We start from the raw sequence: 21644 nt of genomic DNA, 5'->3' as shown, positions 1-21644 counted from the left end.
TGCAGAGCCTGTGAACTGAAAGTGGCTTGAGGTCAGTGCTGAAATAGGCCAGCAAGCCTGAGGGCAGGTGGGCTGGAAACGCGGGATTGTTTTTGAATGTCCCAATGATGCGTGGGGTTGGGGGGGCACTGTTAGCATTTAGTGGTGAGGACTTGAGTGCTCAGGAAAGTTCCTCGTGATGAAGAATAGTTCCACCCAAGCTAATAGCACCCACCTTGAGAAACTTGGGTCTAAACCGAAGGCCTTTCTGCAGAGAGGCCTCTGACCTTATATTTCTCACCCACAAACATAGCCCCCATCCCCACTCCATGATGGCCAAGCAGCCTCCCCAGAGTGGCTCCCGTCGTGCAGGCTGCTCCAAAGCTTGGCTTCGGCTCTGTGGCTGCCTGCTGCCTGCCCCAGGCCTTCAAAGGCCAGTTAGCACGGTGCCCAGCACAGCCTCACTGCCGGCACCTCTGAGCTTGTGTGCAGTCACTAATGCTCTGATCTGCTCCTGGCATCAGTTACATCACCAGGTAATATGCATTTGGATTTCTTAATAACTGATGCTCACTCAGAAATATCCAAGTTTCAGATATATTGAAATTCTATCATAGAGTTAAGGTATAAACATTATATATACAATTGAAAGAGCAAAATGCTGCCATAACAAGTGGTAGTAAACTTTCAGGTAGAGAAACAGGTGGCCAGTTAATATAAATATTAAAAGATTGTGCTAGCTGTCTCTTAGGAAGAACTTTGTTTCTTTGCTTGTTTGTTTTGAAGCAAAGAACAATCTGGCAGCTAATAATGCTCAGAAATTATTGGCCCTGCATGCCATGAATTTTTTAAAATGTCATATTTAGAAATACTGTGATTATTGATTTTCTTAAATAGAATGATGACTTTATTCTTCTATCCAAATAATCCTTCCCTCAGTGGAGGATTTGGCTTGGACCAAGTATCCGTTTGTAACACTTGGCGTAAGTTTGCTTTGATGACATTGCTCCCTGTGGCCCAGATGCAGTCTGCCTCCTCAACTCTCCATCATGGTGTGCTTGGCTCCCACCATTCGTGGCCTTCCGAGGTGAATAATTATCTGTCTGCTCCAGGAGACGCAGTAGCCTTGTCCCTGAAGAAGTTCCTAAAGCAAGGCGAATACGATGTGCACCTTTCCCTGTCCGACCACGGCAACAAGGAACAGCTGACAGTGATCAGAGCCACCGTGTGTGACTGCCACGGCAACATGGTGACCTGCCGGGACCCCTGGACGTGGGGTTTCCTCCTCCCCATCCTGGGTGCTGCCCTGGCTCTGCTGCGTGAGTGCTGGCACCCTCTCCCTCTGAGGTTGGGGTAGTTAGAAACTTGAGTCCACCCCAAACGTAGAGACTCGAGCCACCGACATTGCCCATCTGTTCCTTGTCCTCTTAATTCTGGAAGTGTCATTTAGTCCATAGATGTTTATGGGGCCTCTGGGAGGTGCCAGGCTTTGGGGATACAGTGGGGAGCAGACTTGGCCCTGCTATTACATCATCTGGTGGCTACAGTGGTGGTTCTGAAGGTGTAGTCTCCAGACCAAGAGCATCAGCATCACCAGGAATTGGTTAGGCCAACTCCCTGGCCCACACCTGACCTACCAAGTCAGAAGCTTAGGGGTAAGACCTAGTAATCTGTATTTTTACAAGCCTTTCAGTGGATTCTAATGCATGTTTCAGCTTGAGAGACACTGGTCTAGTGAGCAGAAGTGTTTAGTTAGAAACTAATTTCTTTGCTGTCATGGTAGAACCTATCACATTTACTTTTTTCACTCTCTGAATTGTCCTTACACAAAAAACACCCATTCAATCACGCATGAATGCAATAAGCACAAGCTTTAATCATCGTACTTGCACTGAGCACTGTGTTAGGTGCTGAGAGTGAAACATTTATGAGACAGGGTGCTCAGGGCTGGTGTACTGGGATGACCCTGAGGGATGGGATGGGAAGGGAGGTGGAAGAGGGGTTCAGGATGGGGAACACATGTACACCCATGGCTGATTCATATGAATGTATGGCAGAAACTACCACAGTATTGTAAAGTAATTAGCCTCCAATTAATTAAAAAAAAAAAAACAGACCAGCCCCTGCCTTCATGGAACTTACTTTCCAATGCAGAGAGCAGATAGCAAATAAGCCAGCAGAGAAATGGGTGTTGCTATGGATTAAAAAAGAAAGTGAGAGGAGGAGATCTGGTATTTTATGTAGGATCGGCAAGAACAGGCTTACTGAGAAGGGGGCATTTGAGTAAAGACCTGAATGAGTTGAGGAAGCAGATCATGCAGATATCCAGGGAACAGCCAGTACAAAGGTCCTGAGGTGGCTCTGTGCTTTGTGTAGAAACAGCAATGATTGTTGTGGAAAAAGCAAGAGGGAGAAGAGAGGTGATGGCTGTGGCGGAGCATTGCATTGGGCATTGTGGGTTATTGTAAGGACTCTGGGTGAAATGGGAAGTCATCAGGTTTGGAGCAGAGGAGCAATGTGATCTGACTTGAATTTTGTAGGATTCCTCCTGAAGAGACTGTAGAGGGCTGCTACTACCATAATTTGGGGGTGAGGGGGGAGTTGTGGCTCAGATCCAGGGTGGCATTAGAGGTGGTGAGAGCTGGTCATATTTCAAGGTAGAATCAATTAAGATTCAGATGAGAAAAAGAGCCATCTATGACTTCAAGGCCTGAACAAGTAGAAACACGGAGTTTCCATTAACCAGTTTGGGAAGGACCATGGGAAAAGTCCAAATGGAGGTAACAGTAGGCAGCCGAACACAGGCTTTGGGTGCAGGTAGGCAGTCCAGGTTGCCTCCTGCCTTTCCCTAAGCCAATGGGGAGGAAAGGGGAGGGAAAGGCCATAGTCTGACTCACACAGGGTGTGCATCCTGAGAACCCAGGGACTCCCAAAGATGGCTCCATCAGTTTTGTCTGGCTAGAGAGGACAATGGTTCCCTCAGCAGGCGAAAAAGGGGGATAAAGCTGAGCAATGGCTGTATCCTCCCCCATTAAACAGCCACAGGGAGGGCCAGAACTGCACTCCTCATGTGGAATTAACTGGGGGTAGTCACAACAGTTAGGGGCAGCAGCTGGGCACTAATAAGCCAGTTCCCATTGTGTCCAAATAGACCTCCAGCCTTTTAGATCATATCACTGAAACCCAGTCTCTATCTTAAAATTCCAAAATAGTGTTTGCACCTAAATTCAGATTACTGTACCACATCAAAGTTGCATTGTCTTGTCTTGAACTTAAAGTCTCTGGCTATTATGGGACACCTCGTGACTGAAAAAGTCATATTGAAAAGTAACATCTGGAAATTCTCTGGCAGTCCAGTGGTCAGGACTGGGTGCATTTACTGCCGTGGGCCCAGGTTCAATCCCTGGTCAAGGAACTAAGATCCAGGAAGCCAGGGGCCCCCAAACTCCAGGATCAAATGCCTGATGATCTGATGAGGTACAGCTGATCATAATAATAGAAATAAAGTGCACAATAAATGTAATGCACTTGAAGCATCCTGAAACCATCCCCCACCTCCATCTGTGGAAGATTTGTCTTCCACAGAGAAGAAAGTAGCGGTAAAACTGGTGCCAAAAAGGTTGGGGACTGCTGCCATAAGCCATATGGTACAGCCAAGAACAAACAAACAAACAAACAAACATCTACTGGGAGATCCCCATCCCACAAAGGAGGATTTCCATAAGGACCAGTACATCAATATGGGAAGACTAACAGTAAAATGATAGAGAATTACAGGTGGGGGAATGAAGTCAGAATACCAGTAGGAGGAAGTGGTTTTAGGCTGAGAGCAGGAAGGTGAGAGCCATGTGTATGCATGGAGAGTGTTCCAGGTGAGAAAAGAGCCAGGATGAAGGTTCTGAAGTGGGAGACTGCTGGGTATATTCGAGGAGCCCTGAGGAGGCCACTGTTTCTAGACCTGGCCAGAGAGGGAGGGTTGGAGACAGGTCGGGGCCAGTCCTGCAGCCTTGATGAGGAGGTGAGGGTTTTCCTAGGTGCACAGGGGCCACTGAAGTGTGTAAAGCTCCGGCTACTGAGTGGAGGGATCAAAAATTACATGGGACTTCAAGAGCTTGGGGGCGAATATTCACACTCCCCAACTCTTGCAGTCCTTCTGCTGGTGCTCCTATTCTTGGTGAGAAAGAAACGGAAGATCAAGGAACCCCTTCTCCTCCCAGAAGATGATACCCGTGACAACGTCTTCTACTACGGCGAAGAGGGGGGTGGCGAGGAGGACCAGGTAGGGCATGGGGGGCCCTCCTGGGGTTGGGAGGCGGTGCCCCCATGGCCCCTGGCAGGGATGGTTGGGTCAACCAACTGACCATGTTAGCTGTGTCGCCCAGACCCTGGTCTGAAGTGTCAGTTTTCTGAGAGGGTGCCTCGTCCACTGCTCCAGTCTCTGGCCCCAGCCACCCCAACCTTGAGCCTGTGCTTAATCTGAGAGGAGGGGGTGTGGAATCTAGGGCTTTCAGAGATCTCTGACATTGTCTTCTAAGACCTACTCTTGAACCAAAACATCCAAGTGGCACAGAAGTGGGATGAGATGTAAATGGGGGGAGTGGGAGGCTTCTTCTCCATTCCATGTTCTCCTTCACTTTCCTGAAGGACTATGACATCACCCAGCTCCACCGGGGTCTGGAGGCCCGGCCTGAGGTGGTTCTCCGCAACGATGTGGCACCATCCTTCATCCCCACACCCATGTACCGTCCTCGGCCAGCCAACCCAGATGAAATCGGCAACTTCATCATTGAGGTGAGGCATGGGGGCCCAGCCTAGGGCAGTCCTTCGTTCAAGCACCAGCAGCTTGAGAGAAAGAGCACAGGCTTGGAGTCTTGGCTGTGGGTTCAAATCCTGGGTCTGTCACCAACAAGCTAGCTGTGTGACCTCTGGCATATATAGCAACTTCTGGGCCTCCTGTTTCCTCCTCCATTAAACCCAAAGTTTCGAAGTGGTTAAAGAATAGGTCAGGAATTCTTTCTTTTCTTTTTATTTGTTGATGTTTATCATCTTCCCTGGTGGCTCACATGGTAAAGAATCTGCCTGCATTGCTAGAGACCTGAGTTCGATTCCTGGAGTGGGAAGATCAACCCACTCCAGTATTCTTGCCTGGAGGATTCCATGAACAGAGGAACCTAGCGGGCTACAGTCCATGAAGTCACAAAGAGTCAGACATGACTGAGTGACTAACACTTTCACTTTCATTTATCATTGAACAAAAGTAAGAGAGGACTGGGTCTGGCACAGATGAACAATTTGATCAATAAAAACCAATGAGGAAGAGCAGGCTCTGTTGCAGTCTAGATGAATTCAGAGTCAAGGCTCTTGACTTTTCCAGGTGATCTCTGGTTTGACAGGATTTTTGATTAGGAATTATTTCTTTATTCAACACATATAGTGGTTGTTAGGAGAAAACTCGGAGCCGGACTCCCTGGGTTTGCATTTGTAAAGATCTCAGGTGATTCCAGCGTGGAGCAAAGTTGGGGGCCTCTGGGATAGGTTGGTTTAAGGACTGGATGAGTAAGGACCGAGCAGTGCTGGCTCAGGAAATCTCTTGGGGAACTTCAAACACTGAAGCCTCTGACACCCCCCAACCCCACCCACCCCACCCCCTGGACTGTGATTTAATTGATCTGCATGTGGGCTAGACTTCAGAATATTTTTTTTAAAGATTCCCAGGTAATTCCCCTTGGCTATCTATTTTACATATGGTAATGTAAGTTTCCATGTTACTCTCTCCGGAAACTCAAACCGGGGCTCTGTATCAACCTAGAGGGGTGGGATGGGATGGGGAGGGAGATGGGAGGGAGGGGATATATGTATACCTATGGCTGATTCATGTTGAGCTTTGACAGAAAACAACAAAATTCTGTAAAGCAATTATCCTTCAATTAAAAAGTAAATTAATTAAAAAAAAGATTCCCAGGTAATTTAAGTTTGGGAACCACTGGCCTGGCACCTATCCTGTATTAATTAGGTAATGACAGCTCTTGTTGCTAAGTGTCACCCATATTCTCAATTCTGGGCACATACTTGATTTATCTAAGGAATTTTTTAAAGTATTAGTGACTTGAACCCAGATATTCTTTTTTTTTTTTTTTTAGGCTCTGATTTTTTGGGGTTTTTTTTTTTTGGCCATGCTCCACAGCATGCAGGATCTTAGTTCCCCAACCAGGGATGGAACCTGTGCACCCTGAAGTGGAATCGCAGAGTCCTAGCCACTGGATCACCATGGAATTCATAAGCTCTGATGTTTCTTTAGTTCCCCAAGAAATAAAAGATACAGGATATATATATATATATATATATATATATGAAATAAAATATACATAGGAGATAATGATGTGAGGCTAGCATAGGCTGGTACCATGAAAGTAGTCAGTAAAAGGTTTTTAATAAGAGGGAGGGAAGGAGGAGGGAACAGAAGAGGAAGGAGGGAAGGACGGATGGATTTGGGAGGTTGGAGAAAGCAGCAGTAGGCACAGGGCTCAGTGGGTGGTCAGGATACCTTACTTTGGCCTGAACTCGGCTTACCTTTCTTGCTTTCTCGAACTAGCGAGACTCCGTTCTTTAGCCTTAAGCACATTTGAGAATCCTGTACAGAAACAAAGGCGTCTGGGGAATGTTGCTCAGGGCATCTTTGCCTTGGAGCCAAAGGCCAGGAGATCTTCTGACAGTTTTCAGAATATTTGTGTCGGATAAGTTTGCAAATAACTGTCTGGTTTAATGCCTCGCTGTGTCAGCTCTGCAAAGGAAGAATTCTGTTATGGTCCCCTGTAACTCTAATATGCACTTTTATATTTATATACATTCATTTCTTCCTCTGAAACTATATGAAGTCTCCCCATTTTTGAGATGGAGGGCTTCCAAGGTGGCACTGCAGGAGACATAAAGAGACGTGAGTTCGATCCCTGAGTCGGGAAGATCCCCTGGAGGAGGGCATGGCACTCCACTCCAGTATTCTTGCCTGGAGAATCCCATAGACAGAGGAGCCTGGCAGCCTGTAGTCCATGGGGTTGCAAAGAGTCAGACACAACTGAAGCAACTTAGCATGCATTTTTGAGATGAGGGAAACAAAGGCATGGAGACTTTAAGAGGCTTGCCCAGGTCTACACACTCAGAAGTCTGTGTGAAGTCTGACTTCAGAGTCCCCACCCTGATCCGCTGGCCTGTGGCGCTGAGCACTCGCTTTCAGCTGGGCCCTGAGCTAAGGATTTACGTGCATTTCGTGTTCAACCTTCAAAACCTTAAGGGAGGGGAGACAGGGCTTCACAGATGAGGAAACACAGGCTCAGCCAGATGAGTTCACTTTTCTGAGCTCTCGCAGCTGCCCAGTGTCTGGTCCCACAGTGCCTAACACCCTGCTCTCCATCCCCCAGAACCTGAAGGCAGCCAACACAGACCCCACGGCCCCGCCCTACGACTCCCTGTTGGTGTTCGACTATGAGGGCAGTGGCTCCGATGCCGCCTCTCTGAGCTCGCTCACCTCCTCAACCTCTGACCAGGACCAAGACTACAACTATCTGAATGAGTGGGGCAGCCGCTTCAAGAAGCTGGCGGACATGTACGGCGGGGGCCAGGACGACTAGGACTCCCTAAACGCCGGGCTGCAGCAGCGTCTCCAAGGGGTCACTATCCCCACGTTGGCCAAGGACTTTGCAGCTTGTTGAGAATTGGCCTTAGCAACTTGGAGGGAAGAGGCCTCGAAACTGACCTCAAAGGGGCAGGTCTCTATGCCTTTCAGAACGGAGGAACGTGGGCAGTTTGATTTCAACAGTGAGCACCTCTTAGCCTAAGCCAGGGCTGCTCAATTTCTGGGAGTCTCCTCGCTACCATAAAATGCTCAGCGCTGTGTCCTGGGTTTTGACTGACTCTGACTTTCCCATGACGGCTTTTGCTCTGGAATGGACCCTTCTCCTTAGTAACAGGCCTCTTACCACAATCTTCGTGTTTTTTTTTTTAATGCTGTTTTCAAAAAGTGAGAGGCAGGTCCTCAACCACCCCCTGGAGCGCTCCAGAAGCCCAGGCGTGCCCTCATGCATTTCTCTGTGGTCTCTTGGCCCCCAGACCTCCTGTTTGATTGGATAACTGCATTTTTATACTGAGCACGTCTAAGTGGTCCTTTATTTTTTATTTTCCCTATCGAGTGCTGTAGATGAAGAGTGATGACAATCCTGTAAATGTACTAGAACTTTTTTATTAAAGGAACTTTTTCCCAGAGGTGGCAGGGGAGTGAAGTTTTGGGGGTTTTTTAATAGTTTTGTTGACGTATAATTCACATATCATATTCACTCATGTAAAGTGTACAATTCAGTGGTTTTCTAGAACTTGCAGTTGTGTGGAGTTGTGCTTTTATCCCTGTGGGCTTCACCCCAGCTTCCTCCTGATAGTAGTGGAAGCTCAGGATGTGTTTACAGACCTGGGAGGAGGCAGACGTCAGCTCGCCGACCTACAGATGAGAGCTGCTGTCCCTGTGTGAGAACCATTAACTTCCTTACTCCTGACCGAGCCGCACCACAACTGCAGTACTGGGAGATTTCCTCTTTTCTGGACCAGCAGTATGGGGAGATTTCCTCTTTGTGCTGTGGACTCTATGTTGAAAGGCAGGATGTTTGCAGGGTGGCGGGGGTAGGGGAGGGTGGGGTCCAGCTCTGCTACTTCCTAGCAAGTTGCTTAACCTCTACCTGCCTCAGGTTTTTCATTTTTAAAATTGGGAGTTTCCATGGAGATGAAGTGAGTTCATATCCAGCACATAGCAGGTGCTATCCGTGTTCATTGATAACAGCCACCGTTAGTCAATACTTTTTAGATCCAGACAGCACTTAACTTCCAATTATTTCCTTTCAACAAATCCTCACAATCACCCGCTGAGGGAATCTTCCTCATTTTAAGAACGGCCTCATTTTATTTTTTTGTTAAATGACACCTGTTTGTCACCAGAATCAAGCCAGAAAATTAGAGAACTCACCCAGGATGTCAATGAAATTAGAATATTCCGGGCAACAACAGGGCACAGATGGCAGGATGAAGAGGCAGCAGGAATTCCACGTGTGCCCTTGTTAAAGCAAAGTTTTAAATTTATCTTTACAATGAACTAGAAGAAAAGAATCTGAAGTGCAGCCGCGAAAATCACTGAAGTGGAAATAGATGTCTCCTTCCTGCGAGAGAATGACTGATTCTGTAAAGAAATGGTACTCCAGGGGGCCGTCCCTGGACCAGCAGCCTCAACACCACTGCCGAACCAGCAACTGCAAGCAAGCGAGACCCTGCAGTCTGATCTGACAAGCCTTCCAGGTGATTCTGATGCCCACGCAATTTAAGATTGAGACTCTGAAGAGTCCTAAAGATTGAAGGCAGGAGGAGAAGGGGATGACAGAGGGTGAGATGGTTGGATGGCATCACTGATTCGATGGACATGAGTTTGAGCAAGGTCTGGGAGTTGGTGAAGGCAGGGGAGCCTGGCGTGCTGCAGTCCATGGGGTCACAGAGTCAGACACGACTGAGTGACTGAATTGACTCTGAAGGGTGAAGCTGTGGGTGTCCTGAAGCCTCAGATTCTGGATGGGGAAGTTTAAAGGGAACAAAGTCTGATAAGAAAGTGTCTCACCCACCCTAGGTCCACAGTGCCTCAGCCCACGCTCCTGGCTGCCTCCTGTCTCTCCCTGGAGCTGCAGCCTCTGACTCCCTCAACCTCAGCGTCCCCCCTACCAGGGCCCTGCAGCTCTTGCTGATAAGGTTGTGTGGGAAGAATTAAGTGTCTCAACTAGCAAACACCTGCTGCCCATTATCTTAAACTCCTCTCTGAGAAGCCTGAATAAAGCCTGAAACCCTGTATCTTTGCTGAGTCTAATAATAAAACCAAGCAGCCACTGTCCAGGCTGGCCTTCCTCCTCTGAGATTTTTTGGAGAGGGAGTGAAGGAGCAAAATCAACCTTTCCTAGCCAAGCCTGCTCTCTGCAGTAGATCTGGATTCCCTTGACAATGGAACTGCCCTGCAGCCTCTGAGTGATCTGGAAAGAAGGATCCTGGGCTCTGTGATGGGGATGGATGTTATGTCACCCTCTCACTTGGGACCTGTGTCTCTTCTGCAAAATGGACTCTGGTCTTTAGGACCTGTAATAAGTCAGAATATTTGCAGCTAGTGACTCACCAGGGCCAACCACTCAGTGAATGCTAGCTGTAGATAACCAGTGTGGCCAGCCAAACCAGTGGGGACTACTTGAATGTTGGCCTTTGCACACACTGAACGTTAATCCTTCACATTTTGATGTGCAACAGTAGAGCATGCATCCTTCCATCCTTTACTCTCCCCACCCTCCAATCCACTACACAATTCAATCCACTACATGCACATTTTGCATTGTATCTTTTCTAACAGGATGTGCAATGAGACATTGCCTTCTTGTCTCCAACACATCTAACTCATCATGGATGAGTTAGCATGGTGTTTTTTTGTTTGTTTGTTTAGCCATGCCATGCAGCATGTGAGATCTTAGTTCCCCAGCCAGGAGTTGAACCTGGGCCCCCTGCAGTGGAAGCACAGAGTCTTAACCACTGGACACCACCAGGGAAGTTTCATGTTAGCATGGATTTATGGACAGGGAGGTCTGGTGTGCTGCAGTCCATGGGGTTGCCAAGAGTCAGACACAACTGTGCAGCTGAACTGAACTGACTGAGTCTCACTGCCACCCATGGGCACTAGTGATTGTAGTTTTTTCCCCGTAACAGTGTTAAAATAAATTCCCTGGAACATCCATCTCTGCAGACGCCTCAACACCAGTCCTCCAACACCTGCAGAGAAGTGAGGGGGGCCCATGGTCCTGGTTGGGATCAAGGCTGCCTGATTCTGAGTGAAGGTCCAGGATGATGGGTTGGTGCTGAAAGGACTCCTCAGGCTCATTCTGTTAAATGATTTCCCCTCCAGACTTAAAGCCAAAGTTGGAAAAACCCTAGTCTAACCAAAAAAAAGATAAAACCATGGGAAGAAGGGATCAGTTTGCTTGGAGACTGGCCTTTGGCCTTGTCCTCCCAATGCTTCTCCTTAAGAACCCAAATGCAGAGCATTTTTAAAATCTGCCCGTCATTTTTCAGATGGGAAAAGATAGAGGTTCCAAAACCAGGCACTCCCCAAGATCCCTCCAGTGGAGCTCAGACGGACAGAGCCCAAGACTCACTTCTCACCGTGCCTTTTCCCTGGCACCTGACCATCTTTTTTTTCCCTCCCAGAAAGGCTGCTGATAGGACCTGTATCACCAGGCAGGCTTTGCCCCAGGCCTGGAGGGGCCCAAAGGGATGGCTGTCATCCCTGGAAGGTTGGCAAGTAGCCGAGGCCTCGAATTCCTGGCTTCCTATGGTCCTAGACATGGACCTTCCTAACCACAAGCCCACACAGGGATGCAGCAAGAAGACCCAGGTAGGGAAATGCTGAGGGCTGGCCAGTAAGGAAGGGGCCCTGAGGTCAGCCAGGCAACAGTCCTGTCATTGAAAGGGTGGGGCGGTCACCCTGGGAAGCTTCTCGGGCAGCCCACACCCTGCGTGTTCAGTTCCAGATTCACCCCATGCCTTGTAGCTAAAGGCAGAGCCTACCTCTCACCTTCCACTAAAGTACTCCCATCAGGGAGGCATGATTCAAGGCACAGGTTCAAATCCCAGCACCTCTAGGAGTGACCCCTTAGGTTAATCACTTAACCTTTCTGTGCCTCACTTTTTATCGACTGGAAGATGTAGGAGTGAGTTAATATCTGGAAAGTGCTTAGAAGGGTTTCTGGCACTGGAGTAGGTGTTGTTCTCATCACTACAGTGGTGGTAGTTGAGTTACTGGCAGGGCCAGTTACCTCCACACTCAAACCTTGGATGGAGACCGCCCTTCCATAGCTGTTACTTCCCTGGAGGCACTTCCTCTATGAAGCCAGCAGAGGGCACCATTCACTCAAACCACAGCATGGCCAGCGCCACTCAACCTGGTCACTGAGAGGGAACTGGGGGTGGAACAGTCACACTGGCTGCCATGTGGCAGGAACTGCCTTGGACACTGTGATGGTGATAGTGATGATGAGAGTGGTGGTGGCAGTCATGTTTATCGGGCGATGACTGGCCAGGCCCTTCACATGCGTGTAGTCAGTTATGTACATTCTGACACCAGCAACCATGTGTGGGGTTTTCTTTTTTGAAAAATTGAGCATCAGAGAGATTAACAAATATACAGAGCCAGGAAGTGGTCTTCTTGATTCCCTAGTATTACAGGCGCTTTTTTTAACTAATAAGAAAAAAATTTTCAGCTTCGTTGGGAGTATGAGCACAGGCAGGCAGTGGAGGAGACCCTTCAGATATGGAATAGCCTCCCCTCCTGCTCCCGCCATGACACAGCTGGCCATACCTGATCCTGAGACTCTAAAGTCCTGACACAGAAATTTCCAACTGCTTCTGGGGCATGTGGGACATCACCCCAGAGCTTTTTTATTCATTAATTTAACAACTATTTATTGAATGTGTGTACTGTGCCAGGCTGTGCAACCTGTTCTAGGTTGCAGGGAATACAGAAATGCAGAAAATGAAAGAGTCCAGTCCTAATATATGGGGCAGGGAGTGGCACTGGGGAAAAAAATGTGTGTAGGGTCCACATTTGAAAAGACCCTGAGGCTGGGAAAGATTGAAGGTGGGAGGAGAAGGGGATGACAGAGGATAAGATAGTTGGATAGCATCACCAACTCAATGGACATGAGTTTGAGTAAACACCAGGAGTTGGTGATGGACAGTGAGGCCTGGCATGCTGCAGTCCATGGGGTCACAAAGAGTTGGATACGACTGAACAATTGAACTGAACTGAACTGAGGATCCACATACCATATAAGTTGAGGTCATAAACTGTTAAATAAAAGATCCTCTCTTCCTACATGGACAAGCATGTCTTCATAGCTATCTGGAAGACCAGGTTTTAATCTGGGTTCCCAGACACGTAGGGTACTAGGTGGGCAGAGTTAGCCCCCAGCCCAGGAGTGGCAGTCAGCTTGCCACTCTCCTCACCCCAGGCTCCATCCTATACCATGAGGGTCCTTGTGCACACGTGTGTGTGTGTGTGTGTGTGTATTCCCCAGCCCACCTGTCCAAGCTCAGTCTACTGATCTAGAGTAGCCTTCCACTGACCTTGGGCCTGGGAGTACACCCGGGCTGTGCTGGCTTCCCTCAGGACAGGTGTGGGGAGGGCCTGGGACCATTTGTGCTGGGCAGAGTGGGAGACAGGTTCTAGGAGTCACAGCTCCATAGCTCCTTAGGAAGGGCAGGGAGGCCCAGAGCAGGGCCTTCCTGCCCAGCCCAAGGGCCATCCTGCTGACATTCAGTGGGAGACAGACTGTAAACAAGATGAATCAGTAAAATAGAACAGTGAAAGGTGAGGCTATAGAGGAAAGTAAAGCTAGGATCAGTTCAGTTCAGTTGCTCAGTCGTGTCCGACTCTTTGCAACCCCATGGATTGCAGCATGCCAGGCTTCCCTGTCCATCACCAACTCCCTATGATGGGTGTAGGAAATAAGGGGCTGGAATTAGTGTTTGATTCTAGTAGTCAGAAAAGGCCTTGCTGAGAAGGGGTCATCTGAGCAAAGAATGAAGAATACTGGGGAACAAGTATGCAGCTATGTCTAGGAAAAGTTGAGAATGCTAAAGCCCTGAGGCCAGAGTGCTAGGGGAACTTCAGCTGAGTCCCTCAGGGAGGCTGCTGGAGCAGAGGGAGGAGCCAGAACGCAGTGGGAGATGAGATTGGAAGGATACGAAGTGGGGCCCAAGTGCCCAGTCCTGAGCCGCCACCTCCACACCCAGCCTGCAAGCTGAGATGAAGGCAAGGCCTGATCCCAGCAGCCCTGGAAAAGCCGACTCAGCAGCCTCGCCTCCATCCCAGAGTCGGCGAAACCTGATTCCTCCTCTGCTCCATTCTCAGCCACCAAGAAGGCGGCCTGGACCTGTCCAGGCCTGCGGGCAGCTGCAGAGTTGGCAGGCTGGAGCAGCAAGATTCTTCTCTGTCGGGGGCCCCTGAACTGAGGGAAAGGAGCTGTCACAAAGAAGCCCCGGGTCTGGGGGCACAAAGCCCTAGTGAAGAATAGAGCCCCTAGAGATCACAGAGGCGAGGGTGTGGCTCACCAGCCTCCTTTCCCCCCTAGACCACACCTCTCTCCAAGGGCTAACAGCAGGCCAGTGTGAGGCAATATGTGAAAAGCACTCAGTGCTCTGCCAGACAGGCAGTTGGGGCTCAATAACTGGTAACCGCCACCACCACTGTTGTTGCTGCTTGTTGTTAGACCTTCTGCAAGGCCGGGTGGAGTCCAGCCCTCAGCTGCCTCAGCATTCCTGTGCCCACTGCCCAGCACGCGGCAGGGGTGTGACGGGCCTGGAGAGGAATCTGAGAGGGGATGGGTGGGTCAGGAATGCCCGGGCTCACTTCCATCCATTCCCGTCCCACTGCCTTCCAGTAAACCAGGGCCAGCCAACAGGGCAGTGGAGGGCAAGCCTGTTGTACCCTGGAGCCTGACAACCCAGGGCTTCCGGTGAGGCAATACTAAGTAATTTCGGGAATTACTACTTTTAGAGCGGCTGTGAGTTATGTACATGTACTATGTGTAAGATGATACCCTGACTGACATTTCACTGCAAATCAAAACCAGAGTTTAAAATGACCCAGCAGGCTCTGCAGGATCTGACCCCATAGCCCCGGGACCTCTCCTCCCACTGCTGTCCCCTCACCACTGCTCTGGCTAGTCAGCCTCCTGTTCTTCTCAGGATTGTGCAGGCTGGTTCCCACCTTGGGGCTTTTGCACTTGCTGTGCCCTCTGCCTGGCATGCCCCTCACCCCAGGTATCATGGCTCCTCACCTCCTTCAGGCATCACCCAAATGTCCACCGGTCAGAAATTCTGTCCCACTTCAGAAGTACAACCCTGCCCCCACCCACTACACCTTATTTTTCCATAGTATTTATTACTTCTCACTGTACTGAACTATGGGGCTTCCCTGGTGGCTCAGATGGTAAGGAATCTGCCTGCAATGCAGGAGACCTGGGTTGGGAAAATTCTCTGGAAAGGAGAATGGCTGCCCACTCCAGTATTCTTGACCAGAGAATCCCCTGGACAGAGAAAATATATTTTATCCATCTGTCCTCTGCCCTCCCAAACCCCCATTTAATATAAGCTCCATGAGAACAGGGATTTTTATTTCTTTTTTTCATGCTACATCTCCAGTCCATGGAATAGTTCCTGGAACATTGTAGGTATTCAATAAATGTTTGTCAAATAAAGGAATAAAGGTGCTTTACAGTCCTCAAGGAAGGTTTTATAAACTACCTCCCCGACCATGTGGCAGGCAGGATCTTAGTTCTCTGACCAGGGATGGAACCCATGCCCCCTGCACTGGAAGTGTGGAATCATGACCACTGGACCACCCAAGAAGTCCTCTATAATTTCCCTTTTGGAAGTGAGGAAGCTGAGGCCCAGGGAGGCAAGGTAAGTCACCCATGGTCATGCCCAGATGGTAAGCAGCAGAGCTGAGAGAATCCAGGGATGCCACTTGTAACATTGCCTTTTTTTTTTTTAATCTCATTTAACCCTGCAGCAGTCTTGGGGTGCTTATGTTCATACCATCCTACAGACTGAGGCTAGAGAGAGGTGGAAATGAAAGATGGTGCTGGTTCTGTCTGTTCTGACCAACTCCCAGAGTATAGGCTTTAGGCCTGTGTGGGATGTGAGAGGGTGTTGGGTGATGTGTGAGCAAGGTATTAAAGTCTAATGTGATCCTGAATCATACACAGAGAAAGTCATTCCGTTTTCAGTTTTCTTTCAATCTTTTTTCTGCTTGGGTCAAGGAAAGAGTCCTCTTTTTTGTGCTTAGCAAGTCTTCAGTGACTTTAATCTTTATGGTTCTCTCTCTTAACCAGAGAAGCAAGGCCTAGAAATTAATGACACTGTTCCATCATCATTGTATTTATTTTCACCTTAGTTATGGCAAAGGATGCTGGTTTTTCATTTACAACATTGTTAGTTTTTCATTTAAAATAAGTTTTTCTAAGTTTTAAATAGTGAGTCCATTTTAAAAAACAGTATTAAGTAAGGATTAGCGAAGGTGGAATTCGGGTATGCCGTAAACATGTATGCAAGCGTACACATGTGCAGGAAGGTGGTACTTCAAAGAATAAAGCTCCAAAATTGAAATCCACGCTCTGCTTTTTATCTTATATGTTCTTTCAAAGAGTAACACTTTCTTTGTTGAGGAGGGCATGGGGGGGAATTTACAATCTAGAATATAAAAGAAGAATTAAGTGCTAATCTGAGCATTAATAGTTGCCTATGTTCAGGGAAGAGTGGGAGGGAACTTTAGGGGCTGGAGAAATCTGAGAAGACTTCCTGAAGGAAGAGGCTCTTTAAATTGTCCTTAAAGGATACATGGGAGTTGGATGAAGAGGCTAAAAGAAAGGAGAGGGCCATGCTTTCCTTTGCCATTGACTTGTACAGATGAGAAAACTGAGGCATAGAGAGAAATGTCTAGGAGAGCCCAGTCTGGCTCAGGTCTCAGGATCTTGTTCTGGGAGAACCCAATGAAGTAGAAAATAAACTAAGTCAAGCTGGGAGGGATGGGGATGACAAGAGAAGAAGCTCTGGGTTTGAGTGTTGATGAAGAGCCACAGTGAACTTTGGGTAAGGGAGAAGCTGCCGAGACTAGTAGATAGCTCAACAGAGTGCATAAGAGTGTGAGCTCTGAAGCCCCAGAGCCTGGGTTCAAGTCATTCTCTGCCATTTGTGACAAGTTATCAGTTTCTCTACCTGTAAGATGGGGATGATGGGGGTACCTACCTCACAGAGTTGCTGCAACAATCAAATAAGTTAATTCATGTAACACACTTAAAACAGCATTTAGCACATAGAAATACTTGGTAAGTATTAACCTTATAGTTAATGTTAATACTATTGTTGTTGTTATTAACTATAAAGTGAGCTAGAAAAAAAGAGATTAGAGTCAGGGAGGCTGATCCAAAGGCTGCCTGCCACCTCTGTGCCTCAGTTTCCCCATCTGAATCAGCTGCTCACTGGGGTTCTCCTCACTAGCTCCTTGGTTCGAGAGCCCATGAAGTGCTGGAAAGAACCACTGCCAGAACTTGGTACCTGCCTCATCATTCAACAAATATTTGTTGGACCCCTACTGAGTGCCAGGCCCTGGGAATACATGGAAAAACAAGACAGCCCCACCCTGTGCATCCCTTATAAAGCTCCAGACTGAGGGAAGAGACCAGGAAGAACCAGGCAATTACAGAGTAGGTGATCTTAGTCTGATGTGATGTGGAGTCAGGGAGGCTTCCTGGAAGAGGTGACATCCGACCTGCAGTTTGCTGTGGGCTGGAGATGGAGATCAGGAGGAGCAGCGTGTGCTCAGGAGGGGAGAGGCATGACCAAATTGATACTCTAGAATGATCCCTCATGGATGTGTTCTAAATAGACACGTTTACATGCAAAATTCCAGGTGGACAAGGCCATTCACTGCTGTTGCATTGTCTGTAAGAGCAAAAGATTGGTCGCAGCCCTTAGTCCATCAGTGAGTGACTGCATAAATAAACTGTGTCATGTTCACTGCCTGGAGACCAGGAGACAGGAAGAACCAGGCAATTACAGGGTTGGTGATCTTAGTCTGACCTGATGTGGAGTCAGGGAAGGTTTCTACAACTGAAATATTCTACAACTGAAAACAAAAAAGAAGAAAAAAAGAAAGCTCTTTATGCAAAAATGTGGAAAGATCCATAAGATATCTTGTCAAGTGAAAAAACAAGTTGGAGAACAATGTGGAATGTGTGCTACCTTTTGTATAAGAAAATGAGGAAAATGAGACTACATGAATTTTTTACGTAAATTTGCAGAGAGAAACTGTAGTACAACCCTGTGCAATAGAATTTTTTTTGATGATGAAAATGTTCTGTATTTCAGCTGACTAACACAGCAGCCACTAGCCACAGATGACACTTGAATTGTAGCTAATGTGACCAAGTAACATAATTTTTAACTTAATTATTAAATTTAAATCTAATAGCCACATGGGGCTAGTAGCCGCCGTATTGGACTGCAAAGCTCTAGAAAAATATAAAGAATCTCCTAACAGTAGTTAGTTAACTGCTGGGAGAGCGCTGAGAATTAATTAGTTGGACAGCTGACAGGAGTGGGAGGGACAGTTGTACTTCATACCTTTTTTGTGTTGTGTGATTTTTTTTTTGTTTGTCTTTTGTTTGGTTGGTTTGGTTTGATTTTTTTGGCCACACAGTGAAGCACGTGGGATCTTAGTTCCCCAACCAGGGATTGAACCCGTGCCCCCTTCTTTGGGAGTGCAGAGTCTTAACCACTGGACCACCAGGGAAGTCCTCCTGTTATTTTTAAACTAGGTGAATGCCTTACCCATCTCAAAAGTTAGATTTAAAAAAATGAAATTGAGGAATGAGGCAGCGAGGCAGAGCCCTCAGGCTATCTGTGTGGAGAATGAACTGGAAAGGGAGAAAGAGAGAAAGGGGAGACCCGATGTACCAGTCAGGATGCTGGCAAGAAACAGAGACAAACTCAAAAGATCAAGTGTGCAGCGCTGGTGCAGGTACTGTTCACAGTGTTGTGGGCAGGGTTGCAAGGTTTCTTAAGCTCAGCACTGTTGACTTGTGGGAGGGATAGTTCTTTGTCGAGGGGTGAGGTGGGGGCTGTTCTGTGCATTGTAAGATGTTCAGCCGAATCCCTGGCCTCCCCCCATTAGAAACCAGTGGTGCCCTTCCCCAGCTATGACAACCAAAAACCTCTCTCAGGATTGCCAGATGTTCCCAGGGAGGGGCACAGTCATCCCTGGTTGAGAATCACTGGGCTCCATCACCAGTATGGGATAGCTGGACACCCCTGGGACTAGCAGATGGGAAGCCATCACCACCCTTAGGTCTGATGGGACATAGGACAAGGGGAGGAAATGACTTTTCACGCCCCAGTGAGAGCTGGAGCCGCAGTAGAGGGTCCACATGACAGGAGCTGTGGCCGTAGGTTGTAGAATGCAGTCACTGCCAAACCTCAGCTGGCAGGGACGGGAGAGGGGAGTCTGAACCACTCTCCTCCCAGCCCCATCTCTTATGAGTTCCTTGCTGGAAGCCAGAAGGCAAGAATCTGGGGCTGGTGCTGGCCATACAGACAGGTCGGGCTTCTGGAGCACAAAGCAGGGGTAGAAACAAGAAGAGTGCATTTGTGGGCAAAGAGGAACCAGCGAGCATAAAAGGCACTATTGTTGTCTGATTGGGGGTGAAGGTGGCTGGGACAAAGGTTGAGGGGTGGGGTGGACAGAAGTGGGTAGAGGGAATTCCCTGGCGGTCCAGCAGTTCAGACTCCACACTTTCCCTGTGAAGGGTGCGGGATTTGATCCATGGTTGGGAAACTAAGATCCTGCAACCTGCATGGCACAGCCAAAGAAAAAAGAAATGGGTAAATTCAGGGATCTTTGGAAGGATTCCATGGCTGATCAGATGTAGGCAGTGAGCAAGAGGAAGGCATTAAGGACACGATATTCAGGTTTCTGCCCTGGGCAGCTGGGTTGATAATGGTGCCATTTTCTGAAATGAAGACGAGCAGAGGAGCAGGTCAGAGAAGGGCAATGGTGAGTTTTGTTCTGAACTTGCTTGTATTTTTGAGCACTTTGAGGTGCCTATTAGACGTGGAAGTGGAAATGTTCAGGTGCAGTAGGGTTCTACAGGTGTGGAGTTCTGGAGAGGGTTCTGGGCTGGCTACAGGCCAGGGGCCCCTGGAAGGTAGGGGGCCTTGGTGCCAGCTTCTCAGCATCTGTTCTGCTTCCTTCTAGAGATGGGAGAGGGAAGTCACCACCAGCTGGAGAGGAAGGAAGAGGAAGAGTGAAGGAGAAGTGGTGACCCCTTATCATGAAGGGAACCCACATCCTGTACTTCATATCCCTCTTCTCCTCCCATGGGTGGTTTACTGGAGAGAAACAAAAGCTGAGGGGTGAGGCCTGAGCACAGGCCATGAAAGAAATAGCTTCAGGGCCCTTGTGTATATCACTTCATGAGTTGCCAGGCAGTTGTGGGCGGTGGGGTGGAAGAGGAATAAGTCACCCCATCGACCCCTGGCACTTCCTGGAAGCTGGGGATGGAGGAAGCTGCGAGCCACTGGACCTGGGGTCCTGAAGCTGTGAGAGCACCCCATCCTGGACAACCCCATGAGAGAGGTTTCAAACAAGAACGGTTGAATCACTGTGGATGACATGAGGCCAATGAGAACTCCAAAAGAAAATGGTAGTCAGTAAAGCTATCAGCAGCAACAACCCCTCATCTTAAGAAATTTCTTGGGAGTTTTTGAGAATTCCCTGGTGGTCCCATGGTTCGGACCCAGCACTTTCACTGAACCCAGGTCAATAACATTCATTGTGCCATATCAGGAGGCTGTTTTTACCCCCATTTGACAAGAAAATCAGAGCTAAGAAAGGTACGAAACTTGGCTGGGCCTCCAGTTCAAGGTTCATCCTCAGTCCACCTCTGGGCCCAGCACATTAGCCTCCCTTCCAGGGCATCTTCCTCCTCCCTCTGCCCCTGGCCCTGCCACTCCCTCTGGGCCAGATTCTCCCCTTCCTCCTCCTTCTCCTGAGATCTCCCCACTCGTTAGTCCCTCCTCTCCATTTATGTCTGTATGGAAACAAAAGTCAAGACTGGTTTTGGTGGACTGCACTTTACCATCCTTGAGAATTATTTTACATGTTGATCTCATGTATTGTTTCTGTTAAGGAAAAAACAATAAAAGCAAGTCATTTCACTTTAATATGTCTCTCTATTTCCCCCTAGTAATTCCGTTGACCTTCATCCTAATCAACAAGCATATTGGGTTACTATTGCTCCCGCCGCCTGGGGTCAGGAGCAGGTTTATTTTTCCAGCGATATTAGACAGCTCAGCTCAAGAGTCACCAGGGAATAACTTCAGGGGTTTGGATTGTAAGTGTTTGAGAGAGCTGCTTATACACGTACCACCGCCCTCCCCCAACCCCAGTCTCTCTGTGCCCACCCGTTTTGTTGCTTAGACAATTGCAGTGGCCCTTAAGCAATGCTGCCTCCCAGGACTCCTCCCCCATCTGTGCCAGGGTCACCTTCCCAGAACACAGATCTCATCACGTCCCTTCTCTGATTAAAGACTTCTGTTCCGTTCCCATGACCTACTAGATGAAGTCCAAGTAGCATGTCATGTGATGCCCTCCAGACCCTGGCCTCAGTTGACCTTACAGCCTTAATCCTGCCCACCCCTCAGCTCTGCCCCACAGAGCTTGTGGGGTGGGCAGGTCCCACAAGCCGCGCAATATCTTTTTAGGATGCTGGCTTTCCCATTGCCTCACCTTTGCTTGGGCCTTTTTCCCCCATCAGGGGTATCTTACTTCTCCTTGACTCTGCACTCCCTCCGCCCCTCAAATCTGATCAATTCGTGCAAGCATTTCCTCTGCAAACCCTTTCTTTCACAATCCTGGAGTCTCAGAGTTAGTTGCTTTCTTGACACTGTTCCTTCCTCTAGTAGATTTCATCCGAGTCCAGCGCTTGTACTAGGCTTCATGTTTTACTCTCCAGTTAGAGAGTAAGCTTACTGAGGGTCTCTGCCTGAAC

The 21644-nt window shown here is 48.4% G+C and overlaps 1 protein-coding gene across 8 annotated transcripts in view; it reads left to right on the top strand.

The window, feature by feature from the left end:
- CDH3 (cadherin 3) overlaps positions 1 to 21644 on the top strand; it is a 138636-nt gene that overhangs the window by 109065 nt on the left and 7927 nt on the right. For 4 of the 8 annotated variants that reach the window (XM_027516166.1, XM_027516164.1, XM_027516163.1 and 1 more), the window contains 4 exons: positions 1092 to 1298; positions 4128 to 4258; positions 4624 to 4770; positions 7395 to 8242. In XM_027516166.1, coding sequence (XP_027371967.1) covers positions 1092 to 1298; positions 4128 to 4258; positions 4624 to 4770; positions 7395 to 7604 — 695 coding nt within the window. In that variant the 3' untranslated portion in view covers positions 7605 to 8242. Of the gene's footprint in view, positions 1 to 1091; positions 1299 to 4127; positions 4259 to 4623; positions 4771 to 7394; positions 8243 to 21644 lie in introns of those variants that run through there. The other 4 variants (XM_027516159.1, XM_027516158.1, XM_027516160.1 and 1 more) reach the window with 2 other exon arrangements.

The sequence above is a fragment of the Bos indicus x Bos taurus genome, chromosome 18 (assembly GCF_003369695.1).
Source record: "Bos indicus x Bos taurus breed Angus x Brahman F1 hybrid chromosome 18, Bos_hybrid_MaternalHap_v2.0, whole genome shotgun sequence".
In the NCBI taxonomy this organism is placed as follows: domain Eukaryota; kingdom Metazoa; phylum Chordata; class Mammalia; order Artiodactyla; family Bovidae; genus Bos; species Bos indicus x Bos taurus.
Note: the sequence above shows the minus strand (reverse complement) of the source record. Positions and strands in the feature narration are given on the sequence as shown.